Source organism: Cyprinus carpio, chromosome A5 (genome assembly GCF_018340385.1).
Source record: "Cyprinus carpio isolate SPL01 chromosome A5, ASM1834038v1, whole genome shotgun sequence".
Classification (NCBI taxonomy): Eukaryota; Metazoa; Chordata; class Actinopteri; order Cypriniformes; family Cyprinidae; genus Cyprinus; species Cyprinus carpio.
In genome coordinates this window covers 12,061,179-12,081,532 of record NC_056576.1, presented here as the reverse complement: position 1 = coordinate 12,081,532, position 20,354 = coordinate 12,061,179, and the positions used below count along the sequence as shown (strand labels likewise).

The window sequence follows — 20,354 nt, the reverse complement described above, 5'->3', positions numbered from 1 at the left end:
CCATCGGTTGCGTGATAGAACCATCGACTGTATAAAAACAGGATGGAACGCCCGTTTACGGGTAGCACAAGCAGTCAAAACGATTAAGTAAACACAGAAGAGCGTTTGGAAATGTTTTAACATTTACGATGTCGTTTTTCGTTACCAAGTACACGGGTCTTCACCGTGTCTTTCGCTTAGGGACATATGTAAGCATAAAGCAGATGCAGCCTGCGTCTGGGCATGAAAGAAGGTAAAAAGAATGGTGAATGAATCCCATATACCATGTGTTCAGGCTAACGTAGCCATTGAACTAAACTGTATCAGTGTGGCGTGAGATTTATTTGAGATAAATGCTTGTTACTAACGTACTTTGACTTTTCTAGTATGCCAGCACATCTGAAGAAAATAGAAGAATTCCCAAGATATACACGAAAACTGGAGATAAAGGTTATTTAATTCTATTATACAAACATGATTATTGACTAGTGAAAAGTGAAAGTGTCAGGTTTGTGTAAACATTGTTTTCAATGTCTCGCCTCATTAGGTTTTTCCAGTACTTTCACAGGTGAGAGGAGACCAAAGGAGGATCATATATTTGAAGCTTTGGGAACAACAGATGAATTATCATCAACAATTGGGTAATGGATAGATTTAATGTAGCATAATGTGTGGGACAAATGGCTCGAAAACACTGAACTTAGTTCATTCCCATAAAAAAAATGTCTCTGGTTCTCTCTTTCAGGTTAGCCAGAGAATTTTGCATTGACAGTGGCCATTCATTCACAGATCAGCTGGAGAAGGTGTGTGTCTCTCTCTCATTTTAATGAGAAACAATGCATGATTTTAAAGGAACAGTTCACCCCAAAATGAAAATTCTGTCATTAATTACTCACTCTCATGTCGTTCCAAACCTGTAAGACCTTTGTTCATCTTCGGAACACATTTTGGATGAAATCCCAGAACTTTCTGACCCTGCATAGACAGTAATGTAACTACCACTTTCAAGGCTCAGAAATGTAGTAAGGACATCGATAAAATAGTCCACGTGACATCAGTGGTTGAAATTTAATTATTTTATGATACTGAATTGATTTTTGTGCGCAAAGAAAACAAAACTAACAACTTTATTCAACAAGTTCTTCTCTTCCATGTCAGTCTTCGGTGCACGTTCACACGAGAGTACCGCAACGCATGCGTGTGGTGCTGCTGACACCGGAGCCGGTGTTCTGACGTAGAACACAGAAGCACTGCATCTTGTTTGCAAACAAAGGAATGCACACGCATGCGTCCTGGTGCTCTCGTGAATGCACATCGAAGACTGACACGGGAGAGAAGAAATTGTTGAATAAAGTTGTTAGTTTTGTTTTCTTTGCACACAAAAAGTATTCTCGTAGTTTCAGAAAATTAAAGTTGAACCAATGATTTCACATGGACTATTTTAACAATATCCTCACTGCCTTTCTGGGCCATAAAACGTTTCAGTTGCATTGCTGTCTATGCAGGGTCAGAAAGCTCTCGGATTTCATTAAAAATATCTAAATTTATGTTCCGAAGATGAACGAAGGTCTTACAGGTTTGGAATGACATGAGAGTGAGTAATTAATGACAGAATTTTAATTTGTGGGTAAACTATCCCTTTAAGATGAGTTTGGAGAATTTAGCATTACATCACTTGAATCAATTCATTGTGATGTTTTTATCAGCTGTTTGAACTCTTATTCTGACGGCACCCATTCACTGCAGTAAATCCATTTGTGGGCAAGTGATGTAATGCAAAATCTTTCCAAATCTGTTCTGATGAAGAAACAATCTTATCTACATTGAGAGATGTAGCCTGAGGGTGAGTACATTTTCAGTAGATTTTAATTTTAAGTAATTTTTGCAATTATTTTTAACCAGCTGGTATCAAGTTGATTTTAATGGATGTATGAAGTCATTTGACCTCAGATTTGAAATGGTTTTGCGTAAATGGCACTTGGTTTACATTTTGTGTGACTTAAGTCCTTATATAGCCTACTTCTCTGTTCTGTACAGATCCAGTGTATACTACAGGATGTAGGGTCAAATATTGCCACTCCCCGGTCATCAGCTAGAGACAGTCACATCAGTAAGCAGAAGGATGTTTTTAATATCTAAATGCATTCAAATATTTAATCATAAAGATAAGCAGTAAAACATGAACCATGTTATGATGTTCTCGTTTCAAAAAGAGAAGACAATGTTCAGCTCTCAGGCTGTGATGGAGCTCGAGAGGTGGATTGATTCATTCACAGAGGAGCTGCCTCCACTCACCAACTTCATACTTCCTGTATGTATGTTCCAGAATTATATATGGTTACATAATCTCCACAGAGTACCTGAAATATTGATATAATGTACATAGAGAATTGTATTTGATTTGGGTTGTTACTAACATGTTTATGACAATTAATTACTGCAATTTAAGTAAATACTGAAGGAAAGCCATTTAATCTCACACTCAATTTGCAGTCAGGAGGGAAAAGCAGTGCAGCTTTACATGTGGCCAGAGCAGTGTGTCGACGGGCTGAACGCAGGTCAGTCTGACATCCACAATACTCTGTAAAGTTGATCAGTTCTACTTGTGTTACCTTACAGCTGTATCAAAGGTCATAGGTCTTACATTATCTGTTACAGTGTTGCCCCTGCTGTCCGTTCGGGTGAGACAGATCCTGAAGTTGCCAAATATCTGAACAGGTAAGAACCTATTCTAACTATTAGTCACTATATATCATTTTTATTTTGGATCTATGAATTTTATTCAGTTAGTAATTTTTGGGAAATTTTAATTCATTCATTGATATGTTTTATCAATGAACACCATTTACAGATTGAGTGACTACTTGTTCACGGTGGCTAGATATGCTGCAGTGAAAGAGGGCAAGGGAGAAACAATCTACAAAAGACCTGAATAGTAAATCAGTATATCATCTAGAATTTGAACCATGTTACTCTTGCTTCCAAATCATATTTTCATTTTCATATGTCTAAATACAAAAACACTGTTTCAGGCAATTTGTTCCAGAGTACACTGTACTTTTTTTATTTTTATTTTTCCCAGAAGACTGTATAGGGATTAGGGAACATGTTTATTCAGGAGAATTTCTATCATGCTGCAGTCATATTCTAATTGAGTTGCTAAGTAGTTTTTAATGAAACTTTGTATTATATTCATGATCCTGTATTTTTCAGATTTATTACCTAAAGCAACTACTGTGGTCAAATTATTGTAATATTGCCATCTGAAAATTGTTGATTTTACGATATAAATACATAAATACATGTTGTGCTGTGTAATATTTTTGTGGATACATTTTGGTGAACAGAAAGTTAATCAGATTCAATGATCTATGCTAAGCTGAGCTAAAAGTGGTTCCACCAAACCCGGAGATTGGGTGAATGGATTCGAAAACAGTAAAACTCAACTGTTTAAATCTAGGGGAGTTGGAAAATGAGCCTATTTTCAAAAAGAAATGGAGTGTTCCATTAAGAAAACAACAGCATCTATTTGAAATATAAATCTTTTGGAACATTGCAAATGTCTTTACTGTCACTGTCAGTTTAATGCATCCTTGCTGAATAAAATGTAAATTATAAAATAAAAATGTTATTTCTTTAAAAAAAAAAAAAAAAAAACAGATAGCATTGTTGTTGTTTTCTCTTTTGAATGAACGACTGTGTTATTCTCATCTGTAAATCACTGATTTCTAAATGAATAAATGGAAACATTAATGTGCAGTTTACAAGAAGAAGAGTGTGAGACACTGTAGTGTTATCACTACATTCTGTATAGTTGTTCAGAAGGATGCATACAACATTGAGTTTTACAGTACAGAATCAATGAACATTCCATGTTTCAATATGAAAGTTTATACATAGGTTTAAAATTGTTTTTATATTAAAGAGCCTTTCCCACGTGGAGGGTAAAAAGGCATTTGAATTGTGTCTTCACTGTAGTAGTGCACCAACCCTGGCAATGAAATCCTGAATGATGATTATACTTTTCAGCACAAGGTGTTTGCACTATTAAATTCACTTTAAAACACAGTAAGTGATACAAATCTGGATAAATATCTGTGACCTTGAAACAACAAACAATTAGAATTTAAGGTTCAGTTAAGGGTTAGGTATCCAGATAGGTACAAAACTGTCACTGTTTTAAAGGTACTAATATACTTTTGGCACTAAAATGAAAACCGGTAGGCTTGAGACTGTCCCATAGACTGCCAAGTAAGTAACAAGGTCCAGAAAAGTGTGAAAAGCATCATCAGAATAGTCCATCTGCCATCAGTGATTCAACCGTAACGTTATGAATTATCGAGAATACTTTCTTCTGTTGAACACAAAAGCCAACACAATTGAGCCAACTTGACTTAAAGGGATATTCCATCCTAAAATGAAAATTTTGTCATTATTCACTTACCTCCATGTCGTTCCATACCAGTAAAAGCATTGTTTTGTTTTTGTTAATTAAAAAGTAATAAAATACTTTTTAATGACAAAATTTTGGGATGGAGTATCCCTTTAAGTCAAGTTGGCTCAATTGTGTTGGCTTTTGTGTTCTGCAGAAGAAAGAATCTCAAACAGGTTTGGAACAAGTGAAGTGTGAGTAAATGACAGAATTTTCACACATTTTGTTTCTGCATCATACAGTATCATGCTCTGTTGTTGTTGCAACGTTCTAACAAGAGTCTCACTAAATAATCTAATAATAAATGACAGTGCACATTCATGTTGTTTAGTAAAGATTTTAGATTTGGATATTCAAATGTTTATATGTTTGTTCGACAATTAAGTTTACATTTTACAGAGGAAATATTAGCTGTACACATGAAGAACTATACAATGCCATTGCTTTTGTAATATACTGTGTATATAACAACCTGCAGTTCATGTAGTGCAACCAAATTCAAAAGACACTTCATTATCAGGCAAAGGAATAGAGACCAGACACTTTAAAGGTTGTTGCATCCCTATCAGAGAGACAGCAAATTCTGTGACATCATGAAATTCAGCCGAGTCGCTTCACCATGCACAGTCCATAAAGACTCTTCAATAATGTGAATATTTTTGCATTCACAGTATTATGCCAAACAAATCCTCATCCATAACACCAACCAGAGTACTTAGACATCTTCCAACGGATATAGAATGTTAATGCCAGTTAATTTAAATACAAAACTCTGCTATTGGACTCAGCCTAAGCCCTTGTGCATTAGGACAATACATTTATAACTTAACATTAACAGCAATGCATTAAAAAAAAAAAAGTTACATGAGCTTAAACCCAGTTTTCCACATCTACAAAGGCTTCTATTCATTAGAAGTTACTTTCATGCCTTGATTTATAGAGAGCTGGGGGAGGGTGGGCTGATAGATAATGTTTTTGCATATATAACATACTAAGGGAAAGAGGGTTTGCATACAATAAACATTCTGGTGTAACTACAGCAGATTACTGCTTTTTGGAGACCTGAAACCAAGAGCGAATCAAATGAAGAAATGTCCAGGTCATAATTCACAGCAAAGCCAAAAGAAAAGCAAAAGAAGGAATTATATTTTGCATTAATAAAATGAAGCTTGATTTAGGAACAAAAAAACAACAACAAAAAAAATTCATTAAAGCAGCATATGCCAACATATTGCCTGTATAACATGATTAACCAAACTATTAATAATTTTAGTTTAAATAACATATGTGAATAAATACTACCATGGTGTTTTCTTAATGGTCAATTTAAATCTTAATTGACCTAAAAGTAGGCTTCACTTCCTTTTTGCTAAACATATTTTCTCAATGTTTTTCCTTTACATTTTGGGGGAGAAACAACCCAGAAAATTCGTAACAGATTAACCCTAACTTTCTTTATAACAAAAGAAAAAAAAAAAACAACACTACAGTATCAACAGCAGACTATGACCTCTGTGACACAGACATGGAATCATTTGAATCATCCAGTGACATCATGCAAAGGGAGATTTTTTTATTATTATATATATATATATATATATATATATGACACACACACATATATATATATATATATACTTTTTTGTCCATTTGGAATAACATTTCATGAGATTCCATTGAGCCCACTGACCTTTCAGGAAAGTCACTGCAACACTCTCCCTTTAAGAAAAAAGTTCCTATGAGAGCTGGTTTGATAGCTACTCATCTTTACTGTATGGCTTACTTCCAGAAGAATACATCGCAATGAGGAGCAGAGTGTTAGTGGGAGATGATAGGGAGAGCATGTCATGTGATGATTGGTTACTTCCAAGATGGAGTAAAATACCTTATAGTGGTTAGTCTACCCTTCCTTCATCAATTAAAAAAAGAAACCCAAGACAAGGAATTGATCTTAATTAATAGATGAGTTTGACATGAAGACAGCATTAGGGCTGAAAAAGCATGAGCAGAATAATAAGTCACCATGACATAGGCTGATGATGCGTTCTGGAAAGGGCTCTGTAGTGTATGTGAAGAGAAAGCAGGAAAGGAGAGGTGTATCTCTGCAGGGGCATCTCTCATCTAAAATACTGCTGGCTCTACCATACTAAAGTTGATCAACAGTGCTTAGTTTCCTCTTAAAGCTCGGTCCTCAAGTCCAGCAGAAGTTTTGTGCGCTATGGATTTGAAAGCATTTGCCATACAAACAGGCAAAAGCCTCCTTTGTGTCTTGAGTTGCATGGCTTGCATTGCATTAGTATTGCTTTCCTGTTCCCTTCTTGTGGGAGTGAGACACGGAGACCTGAGACACAACGCTGAACTGTTTCTGCAGATCTTACATCTGAATATCCACCACTGTATCTGCTGTAACTTTAAGAGGAGGTTTTGCGGTGTTTGTCAACAAATGGACACAGTGCTTAGAAGCCAATAAAGAACAAGCCCGATTTAGTTTTGGAGTTATTCTGGATGCACAAATGGAACCAAGTTTCTCAGCCTCTAAATGACAGGTGTCGATGAAGTAGGGGTCAGAAGGATCCTGACTTGACAACATTAAATTGAGCTGGTTTAAAACTGATTGTATAAGGCGTTTGGAGCTATTTTGGCTTCAAATGCTGACAATGAAAAACACGACAATAAATATGGATCTTTAAGTAGTTCAAAAACAATTCTGTAGGTAATTTTGAAACTTTTTTATATACTTCTGTGGTTGTGCTCCTCAGAGTCTCTACGTTTGACTGGACATGTTAAGCTCAGTTCCACGATTTTAAAAAGTTGGTAAGTTTCTTCAGTCACTTGCCATTTGGTGGACAAGACAGAGAACAAACTGATGAAAAAAGGGCCTTAACTGAAGGCCAAAATGTCAACAAAGCAAGTAATCAGTATGTCTCCTACTTCAACATTTGTGTGGCCACTATCTTTAGCTCAGCCACTGCCATTTTTGTTGATGTTCATGTTTGAAGATGTATGAGTTTGTATCGGTAGAATTAAATCAGCACACAAATGTGCTTTGTGGGTTATGAAAGCTCAAAGCCAGTGTTCATGCTGATTGCGTAGCGGAGTTTGTCTCTGAGGATGCTCTTCTTGCTGTAGTTGGGCAGCTTGAGTAGGTTGAAACAAGTGGAGGATGTAGGGAGGCGACCACCTGGTTCCTTCTTACGAATGGTGAAAAAAAGCCACGCAGAACACTACCTAAAGTGTCGCCTGTGTCCTGCATATGCAATCAAACACTAAAAAGCAAGATGAAGCAAGACAATCTTTGCAGAACAATGTATGGAATAAGGTGATGTCTTACCTGATCATCTGACACTTCCACACAACGGATGGAGAAAGGGGGTTTGAGGTAGGCAAAACCAAGCAGAGGAGGTCTTGAACAGCTGGTGACAAACTGAGGAGTAATACAGCCACTTTACAGATGGCAATAAAGTTTGAAATAACACAAATAAAACCGTTGAGATTTGATAAGTATTACCTTCAAGAACATGGCTCTCTCCTCAGGGGAAAAGTCACTGGAGAGAATGTCCCACAGCCAAAGAATGACTCTGTGGCTGCTATGGAAACCTCCATAGTACACAGTGTGCTTCCTGCGAGACAGAAAAATCACATGCATCGTTTTGAGTAACCTTTTTAAGGCAGTTTTTCACAGCATGTGATTATTAGTGCTACATGTGGACATCTTTACAATTACATTGCTGACTGTGGGAAAGATCTGCACAATGGTTATTAAAGTGGGGAATTTTGTGCTTGTTTAGGCTACTTTAGAATAGTGAAAGCATTTTAAGATATTATAACAAATCTGTGATGAACAAAAGATGATTTAAATTGAAAGCCAGGGACCAGAAATAATACATAGCTGGCTTTGATGTAACTGTCAGAGGGTTGTTCAAATATATAACAATTTAAAGAAAAGGATAATTTTATTTCAGAACAGGGGTGTTGCAATATACTGGTACTGACAATAACCATGATATTTACAGAAATTAAAACATAGATATCATTATGTTAATACTATGCATATTATAACAATAAAATAAAACAGTAATTGAGCGCCTATCTGGCTGACATACCAATACAGTAGGTGGCAGTATTGCAAATTCAAAGATGCTGTTTTTGTGTTTAAATATTTGAGATGCAGGATAGTGGAATTTAAAAAAACACAAGGTCTAGAGAGGCATCTTTTTAAAAAGTTGAACTGCATTTTCAGAGACACGAGCACAATGGTCAAACAAATCTGTATAGTACATAAAGAAGCAATAAAAAAAGCAGCGCATTGGGATTCAAAAGTGCAATCTGTGTGAATGGCCCTAACTCTAGTTGCCACCCATCAAAAAATGGAAATAAGAAGTGAACAATGCATTGTGTAGCTATGGGAACTATGGGTTTCTGTAAAAAAAAATATCAATAAATAAAACCGGTGTTAGACACCGTAGTCTTCAGGACGTTTTTTACAGTTATTGTTACAAACTCTATCTCCACCTATATACAGCAATATAGCAAATCAGTTTCAGTTCACTGAAGGTGTGATGCATTCAAGATGCTTCCAGCCTTGTTGACTATATAGAGAGCAATGTAGGTTTGTTGCAGTGCAACCTTTCAAAGCCAGTGCTAAGATCTGCAGACTCACTTGAGATCATCCAGGTCTATCTCAGCGTTGTCTCCAGAGATAAGCCTCTGGACCTCAGGGGTGGAGAACATGTGGAGCCACTCTGGGTTGATGATGCTGCGGAAGCCCCTGATGAATGCGGCAGTCTGCTCCTTGATCTGGGTGTGCATGCGGAAATGGGCCATCAGGTGAATGTAGCTGATCCTGGAGGACGGTTACCAAAAAATAAATGAATAAACAGTGCATTTTGACTTTTTTGTTCTTAAAGGTTATGACAAAACATGAAGTGAAAAACCCTGTTCTATTGTGTTCTATTCTAAGCTTGCTGATAAAAGAGAATTCAATTGTGAGAGAACAAAAGGTTTAAATTGTCAAGTATTTGTCTGTGGTTGCAAATCCCTAATTGCTTTTTGAACTGCTCTGCTTCCAATACTAATTAGTTTTTTCATCGGGTCATTTCTTCTTATTGTGATGAATCTGAATAGGAGGCAGCACTGCCAAGGAAATTTTATTTACACTTGACCGAAGAGACAAAATGGACTCACTTGTTTTCATTAGTGACAGGCATGGTCTTTCCACCAGGAATTAGCTCATGGCAGACTAACTGTGAAGAGACAAAGAAAGGAAAGGAGTGAGCATATCAGAGAATGAGGAAAGCGGATATAGTGTCACAAGAACCAGCAAAACTGATTCAGCTGAAACAAAGGTTGCTTACCTGCCCCATCACATCTTCATCATAGGACAAAGTCAGACCCAGATCACTGACGTCCCCATCATAACGCTGAAAAATTAAATCAATAAGTGGTCATGGATATTACTATAAGATCAAAATGAATATGAAACAAATTATGAATCTGAATAAGTCGGGCTTAAGAAAACATTATTCACATCCATATAGTAGAGAGTGCAACAGGAATGCACCTTCAGGAGCTCTGCAATTCCTTTATATTAAAATACAAAAAATTTCACCCTTAAATCTTTATGTTAATTTCATTTCATTAATTATACAACAAACACATATTTTATTATTATTTATATATTACCTTAATGCTTTTTGGGGTATGAAACCAGATAACTGACATCACTAAAGTGATTTTGAGTAAAATTTAAGTCATTTTACGAGAGGGGTAACACATTTTAGTAACTTCTAATACTGTCTTGTTGGATTTGGTTACTATTCTGTATATCTGCAACTGTTCATGCCAGATCAAAATGCTTTTTGTGGTAGAAACAGAGAAGTTTAGACATCACCAGAGTACATTTTTTGTAACATTAAAGCCATTGCGTGTGAAATAAAATAGACAGATTTTAGTAATGTCAAATGCTTCTTTGTCAGATTTGTTGCATTAGACTTTTCGCATTAGACCAAAATGTGTTTGGGGGTATAAAACGAAGGAGATTAGACATCACCAAAGTGAATTTAAATAACATTAAAGCCATTCTGTGTGAAATAGAGAGGGGTAACAGATTTTGGTAACTGCTAAAGCTATGGTGTCATATTTGGTGACCCTGGTTTATGGTTTATGCAGCTGTTCATATCAGAGCATTACGCTTTTTAGGATATAAAATAAAAATGCTTAGACATCACTAGAGTGAATTTAGGTAATATTAAAGCTATTCTGTATGAAATAAATGAATGTAGCAGATTTCATTAACATCTAATTCTGCCTTGCTGGATTTGGTGACCCTGCTGTATGTGTGTCGCTATTAACATCAGACAGACCTAAATACTTTCTAGGATAGATAAAGTAAAAAATAACCAGAGAGAATTTGGGTATAACATAATAGTTCAACTCCTTTCAAACTCTCCACAAATGTTGTAATAGTAACACTGGCACTGACCTTAATGGAGGTGAGGTTTTTGTAGAACTCTGAGTCAAGAGAGGGCAGCTCATCTATGGAGCTGTAGAAAGGTGCTGTGATGGTGACCTAGAACCTGACTGAGGAAAAATGAGGCAAATGGCACATCCACCACTATGCCTTCATACATGGCCTTTCCAAGCATCTTTCCAACAAATTCAAACAACTGAAGATGGTTCTCATGGATGCTGGAGGTTGGGGAGGGATATAATCTCTCATTCCCACTGGTGGTCTGAAAGAGATTGTTGAATGTTATTGGCAAAGTAACGTAGGTCTTATGATTGTTTGGGTGAACTGCAGCCTTTAGCCTTTAAAGAGAGCAGTGTATACCTTAAACAGATTGAGCGCTGGGTTGAAAACCTTCTTGATGATCTCTTCTAAGAACTCTTTAAACACACCGTCCTGGTCAATTCCAGCCTCATCCACGCCTAAATCATTCACAAACTTCACTCGGATCACTCCCTTAATGGAGTTGACAGGAAGACGCCGCAGTTGATCATAACCATCCTATGGAGAGTAGGGAAAAGAGAGATCATTATTATTATTATTATTATTATAAGTTTACATTTATGTATTTGGAAGACATTTTAATCAAAAGCATTCAACGTATACACATTTATTAGTTCATCCATTCATTGGGAATCAAACCCATAGCTTTGGCACCATGCTCTACTGTTTGAGCTACAAATGCTAATAGGCATAATACACATTGTTTATGTTCATTGTGTATATCAGTATTTGAGAATGACTAAACAGCCATTACCTCCAACATGCGTGAGCGGCGAATGGTTATATGAGTCAAATGGGGAGAGGCAGAGCTTGTTTCCACCAATCCTAGAGTCTCCTTCTCTTTTGTCACAATGTTCCGGAACAGCAACAACCCTCTGTGACAAAAACAAATCATTCTGTGTTGAAAGATAAAATGACTAAAAGATGATTTTCATCTAAATTGGATTCTTTCTTTCATGAGAGGGAAATCTTTGGATGATCCAATCTATTGAAGCATTCGTGACCTCTTATGACCCATGAGCATTAATAATAGCATTAATAATCTCCTGTGATGAGTCTGATTCTCACATTTTTGTGTGGGATGACATGCGGAATGTACTGAAGTAGCAGCTGTGCTCTTTTTTTGCCTTTCTCCAGCTCTTGAAACAACAGGCTGGGCTTCAGGTCCCTGTATTAGACAAACAGAGAAAAAAAAACAAATGAGACATATTTTGTAAGCTGGGGCATTTAACTTTCCCCATATGAGAATAATGATAAGTCATTTTCTTTTGTATGGACCTAGCTCCAACTAATGTAAAACCAGAAAGTAATTTGGCTCAAATATATAAATGTGAGGTTGACACACTTGCGGAGCCAGTGATCTTCAGGCGTGAATCTCCTGCGACAGTCCCGCTCATACAGAACCATCAGCCAGCCGTGAACACTGTGGAATAAGTCCAGCTTCTCTCCTTTGGCATTCTCTGAAACAAATGAATGAGCACACAAAAAAAGCACATTATCACTGCCTCCATATACAGATGGTTCAAAACAACTGTGGTTTATCTAAACGGAGCTGCAAGAAGACAACAAGGCTGGAGAAAAGAATGCATACACATAAAAAACCTCCTTGTTCCAAAAACAAACGATAGGGCTAAATAATACCTGCTCACCTAAAATACCATCCCACATCATCTTGTATACAAATGTGTTGAGGAACGAGGAGATGGTAACAAGCTCTTCCATTTTAAAAGAAATCTGTTCCTCATACACCTCTATGTCATCCAGAATCCTGTAATAAAAATCACAAAAAAAAGAAAACATGCAAATTCACTGTAATCTCACTGTAATTTGTAATATATAACTTTAATTTTAAAAACAACTTTTCACTCGCACTGTTATGCTGATAAATTAATTTGTAGTGAAATGTAATAGATACAGTAAATAAACATATATGTAATTTCAATCAAATGCAAAATAGAAGCATCGTCACCAGTGGACTATACAACACTTACGTGATGAGATGTCTGGAGCAGTCACAGAAGAGCATCAGCATGGCCAGAAGCTGTTTGGACTCTTCTGTGTCATTATTAAGACACTCCAGGAAGAGTCTGAGTCCCCCCTGAGGGCCAAGCTCACAGATAAATGCCCACAGCTTTGGCAGCAGCTCATCCAGATATGTCAGTCCTGGAACCAGAATTTAATTTGAAGCCATAAACTCAAGATTAACAAGAATATTAAACAAATATATTATTATTTTTGTTGTTGTTTCACTGGATAGCTAACCTACAAACAACTAATATTCTGGAAAAGAATCTTATACAAGTATAAACCTTTTGTCCATTGATCAGGATAAAACATTATTGAAGTGTTTGCATGTGTGAATGTGCATTCATAGGCATGTAAACAGTGGTATCTTATAAAAAGCATGTACCTGTGAGAATCTGCAGGCGGATCTGTGTGAGCGTGGTGAGGGCCGTCTGATACAGCACACAAATACTGCACACCTTCTGAACCTCAGCAGAGTCTACACGCTTCCCTCCGACTGGTTTCAGGATGTTCCGCACAGATGCAGACTTCTGGAACGCTCGCTTGAACAGATCTAAGCATGCAGAGAGTTTAACAAGAGTTCACCAGTAAAAACAGGATGAATAGACTTGATGGCTTGAAAGACAGTACTGCTGTTTACTTTGTATCCTTGGTGTAACCAGGGAAAGAGCACTTAAAACAGACTCAGAGACAGCAGTGTGGCATTCTTTAGGCCAAACTTTTTGACTCCAAGGCCCCGATTTTTAAAGACAATATTTGAATGCCCCTCAAGATATTTCTAATACTACTGCTTTCGTTTACAGAAACCAGGATAGACAATATGTGACCCTGGACCACAAAACCAGTCTTAAGTCTCTGGGGTATATTTGTAGCAAAAAAACGTTGTATGGGTCAAAATTATTGATTTTTCTTTTATGCCAAAAATCTTTGGGATATTAAGTAAAGATCATGTTCCATGAAGATATTTTGTAAAATTCCTACCGTAAATATATCAAAACTTAAATTTTGATTTGTAATATGCATTGCTAGGAACTTCATTTGGACAACTTTAAAGGCGATTTTCTCAGTATTTTTATATTTATTAAAATATATAAATAAAATTATTGTAAATAATTTATTTCCATAATCACAATAACTGAATGTTCTTCATGGTTTACGTTCAACTTGTCTAATTTGTTATTACAGGGTTTTTGATTTTTTTTTTTTTCCAAACAAAGCAATTTCTACCCAACAAAAATATTATAGAGCTTGACAGAATTTGCATGAATTTGTTCATTTAAATTTCTAAAATAAAATTTAAAATAAAACTATTTTTTAGGAAATAATAAAAATATTAAGAAATATGATTGATTTTAAAGCTTGTTTTAACTTATTTAACTAAATTTTAAAGTGGTGGTTGATCAGCTATTTTCAAAAGCTTGATTGTGTTTATGGGGTGCAGTGTAATGTGTTTATGCTTCGTTTAAAAAAAAACACTACATTATTTTCACATATTTTACCTTAATTCTACACCGCATTTCCATTCTCGTCAAAACGTTCTGTTGAGTTCCTGGTTCTAAGAAAGACCCTCCCTCAGAAATACGCAATGGGCTCTGATTGGTTAGCGGGCTCAGTGTGTTTGTGATTCGCTAACCGCCGAGTGCTTTCTGTCTGAAAACATCACACCCCTTTACCATTACGGGTAGCTGCGTGTTCCCAGGGGCGGGGTTTATGTAAACATCGGGTTAGTGACGTCACAAACCCAGGAAGAAGCTCATTGTAGTCTCTACCAGCCGTTTTTTGTAGTCCTTAAACAGCGATTTCTTTAAAAGAAAATATCTCCCTTTGTGTTGAACTTTGAGCGTCGTAACTTTGCAGACATTATGTTATAACAGCAACATTACACACTAACTAGGGGTGCACGATAAATATCGGCAAATAATTAATGCGCATCTCGTCAGTAAAGCCGGTTCTCTAATCAGTGGTAAATTCCATCAGGTGTGTGATTTCACATAGAGCAGCTGTTACTACACAGAGCCGTTGTTAACTGACAAGCTGCGCAAAATCATGCTGATAATGAACGTGGATTTGTGCAGCTTGTCAGTTAACAACGGCTCTGTGTAGTAACAGCTGCTCTACGTGAAATCACGCACCTGATGGAATTTACCGCTGATTAGAGACGAGATGCACATTAATCAACGGCCCGATATATATCGTGCACCCCTAACACTAACTAAAGTTCAAATAGTGAAATCATTATCAACCACCCCTTTAAGCCATTTTGTGACCCCTTGGAAATGTGCTGAGGCCACCAAATAACTTCTGTTCTATAAGACCTTTAAAAATAAAAATGTTTAGGAACTTTATAGTTTAAAGATATGTGTTTCTCACTTTTGACAGGCAGATTATTCTGTAATGAGCTTGGCAGAGGAGGGGGAGGTGAAGTGGGATCTTGAGTTTCTAGCTTTTTGCTGAGAACATCACTGAAAAGAGTGCAGATCACTGGAACTCCCCACAGACACTGCAACTGCTTTGTTACCAACGGCATAGACTCATTAAGCCTGGAAAGATCGCAAAGAAAGACAAAAACAAGAAAAAGTGAAAGAGAAAGAATGCTCAATAGGATGACACAACAGATAAAAAGTATAATCAACTGCTGTATTTTGTCAATATAACACAGACATACCCATAGTCAACAGTCTGGGAGAACCAGCCCAACACTGGGTGCCAATGTGTGAGATTGGATTTCTTCTTATGAGACACATATCTCTGACAGTATGACAACATATCTGTCAGATCCTTTACAAAGTGACCTGCTTCCTGCTCTAGAACTTTTACATTAAAGTATCCCAGCTGAATGAGGTTACCTGGAGACAAAACATAGAGAGACAATGAGATAAATAATCTAGGAATTATAAACTAAGAATGAAAATAGTCCAGCAGTGCAGTTACATCCTATGAAACTGATTCTGTTCACCAGTCCACCATCAATGTTCTGCAAGTCTAACACACACGCCAAGAAGTGTGTGTATAAAGCACCACATGCTTACCCAGTAAGCACAGAGTGTGGCTTCCCTCCAGACAAACACAGATATCCAAACATTGCTCCTCTCGACTTAAAAACAAGACAAACTTGCGGAAAAGTTCATGGGTCTGGATGGTGACCATACACTGCAAAGAGCACAAATTCAGACAGGGAAAAATCATATTATCGCAATTTTTGTTTTGAATTTGTAAGATATGTGTGCAAATTAGGTGTTATTATCCTTTCCAGATGTGTTTGTTTCTTACATCTGGAGTGAGTGTGTTGAGGTGCGAGATGAATGCTGGAACAGACATGATGTGGAGAAGAAGGAAAGACCTCAGCAGGTTGTCTGAGAAATGTGCAGCGATAACAGGCCCTGAAACAAATCACATTATCGGTCACTTCACAGAAAATAGAGCTCCGGATGTAATCAGGGACTGTGAGATGTCTCACAGAGCAAAGCCAGTTCTCATGGCAACCGACCTGAGTGACAGCGTAAAAATGGCCGTGAGTGTTCCTTGGAAAGTGAAGGTCTGGATCTTTGCCAATCCATTTGTTAGTAGAATCTGCAAACAGCAAAGAGTGCTTATTATGTAAAAATATTTCAAGCTCAAACTCTAAGTTCATGCTAGATTTGTTCAAACTAGAGCATTCAATCTGTTAAAAATTAGAATCTAATAACATGATTTACTCAATAGTTGTTTAAAATAATTGCATATACTATCTAATATGTTGGAAATTCATCAAAAGTGACAAAAAAAAAACTTTTACATTGTTACAAAAGATTTTTATTTCATATAAATCCTGTTCTTTTGAAATTTCAATCATGAAAAAAAAACTGTACCACTGTTTACACAAAAATATTAAGAAGCATCTTTTTCCAACACTGATAATAGTAAGAAATGTTATACTAACACTTTATTTTAGTACAATTTATGTCTTTGAATTCATCTGGGAGCTTTTCACATCAAATAATAAAAACCTTTTTAAAAATGTTTTTGAAAGAAGTCACCACGTTAGCCACATACTAGAATTCATTCAAATTATATACTACCAGCCTGTGACAAGATTCTGATTGGCTGTTTGGGTGAGTAGTACCTGAAGAACAGAGTAGAAGCCCTTCTGATTGAGATGTCCCATGATGTTCTCACAAATTCTGTTTAAAGCAGGCTTGAGGGCCTCTCCTTAAGAAAAATATAAGAGAGGAAATTCTAGTAGGGTTCTATGTATTTTAGCCTGCAAATAATCTCAACAGATCTGATTATATGTGACACAAACCCTTCCCTCGGATGATTTTCCACGTCGATGTGTCAGTGAAGGTTATCAGCATTGTCAGGTACAGCGTCACCAATTTATTATCCTGCAGTATGTCAGGCTGCAGAGAGAAACGGAAAGCAGGAAATAAGCATTCTTCAAGAATGACCTGACCTGTATGAACAAATAAACTGAATGACTACAGTGTTATCACAAAGAAACACCTTCAGTTTCTTCAGAAATTCACAAGAGACCCATAGCACATCTTTGATCTGTTTCAGCCAGGGGATGGTGAGATCTTTTGAAAGGGCCAGGGATACATACCATACCTAGAAAAATAATAGCTTGTCACAATAATGCACACTTGCGGAACTATTATAACATAAGATATGATAAAGTATGTTTCAGTCATTGCTTGGTTAAAAACTTACTTTAGGTTCATTCTCGACATCCATGCTACTTAGTATGATTCGACACAGCTTCTCAAACCTCTGTGTAAGAGAGAGAGAAAAACAAACAATGCCATCAATAATAATATACTACATTCACAAAACGTATAACTGTTCACCTAAAAAACAAATCCTACAAAAATCTTAATATTTTATGTGATGCTCACCAACTTATCATCCTTTGCTCAATATAAATACAATTTCCTAGCGACTTGAAGATGGATAATGCATTTCTTTTCGCTGAACCTGCATCGCTGACTGCAAAGAAGTCATCAACCTCTTTCCTGAAACAGAAGATAAAAGATTGATAAATCTGTGTCAGAGTACACACTACGCTAAGAATGCATTTTCAAATATTAGCTACTGTGAATGCCAATAAATTAAAACTAAAACTGGAATAAAATAAGCATAATGAAAAACTATTTAGATATATTTTAAATAATAATATTAAATAGAATATTTTTATATTAAAGTATTAAAAAATAAAAAAAAGAAAAAACGAATAAAAATGACAAAAGCACATAGCTATATTATTAAAAAATAACCTAAAGTTAAAACTGAAAATATGAAAATAAAATTCCAATTTAAAATATTAATAAAAACTATAATAGTATATTAATCATTCTAAATTAACACTGGGGTCAAACAAACAGCTAGTTTTTTGAAATAGTGTTAACATTATATAAAATATGTGCAAATAACAGCAAGTATTTTAACATTAAAAGAATTCACCCCTAATTTTCCTGTGTTGTTTCATTCCTAATTTTTTTACTTTTTTTTTTTTTTTATTCTCCGGCCGACAGAGTAAGCAAAGACCTATGATACAATCTACAATGGCTTGACTATTGTAGAGAACGACTCATTTTAGCCCTAACCTGATTTCTCTTTGCAGCCTGCAACGGCAGAGGAATCTTCTGACTAGAGCCTGGATTTGTGTGGCAGCTCTCTCTTTCTCCTTATGACCTTTCCTTTCCTCCCGTGCTATCCTGGCTTTATCCAGGAACTGGGATTTGGACATTTGGGTAGCAGTGAACATGTTTTCACTCCAAACTGTGGGTTAAACATTACAAAAAGTGTCATAGCCAGGAACCAAAAATCTACATCACACCTGACAGCAAACACAACGTCAGAGGCTATGCATGCAAGTACAGGAAATTAGATTCAAAATGATTTTTAAACCATGGTAAATAAATTAAGAAAATGAATGCATCTCATTTACAATTTCAAATCCATCTTACATAAACACACAAACACACAAATTACCTTGCCCTAATGTAGTGACTGGTAATACTTCTGCTTCCACAGGTCACATGAATACTATCACATATTCACACTTGTTGCTCTGGAGGTCCATTGGACTCTACAGACAGAAGAGTAATATTCTTTAAGACATGTTATTTATGTTAGAAAATTAATAGCACTTCTTTAAGACAGCACAAATTATCCATTGATTTAGGCACATGAGTCAAAAGTTGTTGTATTAAAGTTACTAAAGCAGACATGTTATAAATAAAAGGAATATTGTACTTTGCACAGTTATTGACAGTTTTAGACACATCAACAGATCACAAAGCACAAAGTGAAACTAATGAGTATCTGACAGCATTATTAGACCAAAACAGAACAGTTTTTATCATTTACTCTAAATAAAGAGGTGACACTTAGATTACACAACAGGATAAGCACTATACGGTAACAAAATTAACATTAAACATCTGTTAAGAAAACTTAAACTAAAATAAGACCAGTGAATTGTGAATTCACTGTCCCTACAGAGACAATAACATTCACACTAGCTTTCCTGCTAGCAAACACTAACACAGTTGAAGCATTCAGCGAGCTGGCAACGCGCGAGAAACGTTGCCACCTTGATAACTGTGTTTCAAATGAATAGTAAAGAAAAGTCTTTAGGGTGTTCACAAAGATTTCATTTACCTGAGCGTTTGAGACTAAATGGAAACAGATGTAAACAAAAGAGCGACCCCAGACGCCGCAGCTCTAATCCATTAACGGTGTAACCTCCTAATCCTTCCGGAGGAACATTTTTGTTACGACAAACCGCATTCACACAAGAAATATGACTCGTACTTTTTATTTGTCGTAGTACATTGACATCGTTTTATTTTTGAAGAGGTATTACACCTAGCTGTTTTAAACTGGTTAACTTGAGGTTTGGGACGGCAGAGAGCTGGTAATTTGTTTTTAAGCGGAAACTATTTGTGATACAGCTTTTCTTCTGTTGATGTACATATATTGAATATTTGAACATGTATTGGACATGCAATTCACCAACAATAAAAAATAAATAAATAAAGATGTCAAAAAATGTAAATTATTTGTTAATGATTTGCAAAATTAGTACTAAATTATTTTGTTGTTTTTAGTTGTTGTGATATGTTTTTTTTTTTTTTGTGCTAGGTATATTTGGAGGTACAGTATAACCTAAACATATGTATCCAAAAACATTTCATTTACGGCATCTGAAAAGTGCCTGTGGCCTGATGTCAACACTATCACAATGTTGCGCTAAACTGAATCAGAAACAAAGTTCGTTGTGTGAATCAGTTTTGTTAATATAGTACCCCCAGCACTCAAAAAAAAAGTGTATAGTTACAATCACAGGAAGTGTGGAAATGAAATGGAAGGACATTAGACAGGTGGAGTTACTTCCCATCTACAGTACTGGAATCAAAAGCGCGATCA

The 20,354-nt window shown here is 36.2% G+C and overlaps 1 protein-coding gene and 1 pseudogene across 1 annotated transcript; one reads left to right on the top strand and one right to left on the bottom strand.

Moving 5' to 3' along the window:
• Positions 1 to 40: 40 nt before the first annotated feature.
• On the top strand, positions 41 to 3,297 carry LOC122142700 (corrinoid adenosyltransferase-like). Its single transcript, XM_042753819.1, has 9 exons — positions 41 to 232; positions 374 to 429; positions 527 to 620; positions 725 to 782; positions 2,017 to 2,089; positions 2,193 to 2,290; positions 2,473 to 2,537; positions 2,638 to 2,697; positions 2,831 to 3,297. Exons 1-9 carry the CDS (start codon positions 129 to 131, stop codon positions 2,913 to 2,915), a joined length of 693 nt encoding a protein of 230 aa, XP_042609753.1. The 5' UTR covers positions 41 to 128; the 3' UTR covers positions 2,916 to 3,297.
• Positions 3,298 to 6,446: 3,149 nt separating this feature from the next.
• Positions 6,447 to 19,680, bottom strand: LOC122142671 (annotated as a pseudogene).
• Between the last annotated feature and the right edge of the window lie 674 nt (positions 19,681 to 20,354).

What these genes read in the sequence shown, in the direction of transcription:
- LOC122142700 (XM_042753819.1), top strand. Translation starts at nt 129, where the DNA reads ATGTCGTTTTTCGTTACCAAGTACACGGGTCTTCACCGTGTCTTTCGC. An exon ending in GAATTATCATCAACAATTGG is followed by an intron (nt 621 to 724) that starts GTAATGGATAGA and finishes TCTCTCTTTCAG; the next exon opens with GTTAGCCAGAGAATTTTGCA. An exon ending in TGTCGACGGGCTGAACGCAG is followed by an intron (nt 2,538 to 2,637) that starts GTCAGTCTGACA and finishes TATCTGTTACAG; the next exon opens with TGTTGCCCCTGCTGTCCGTT.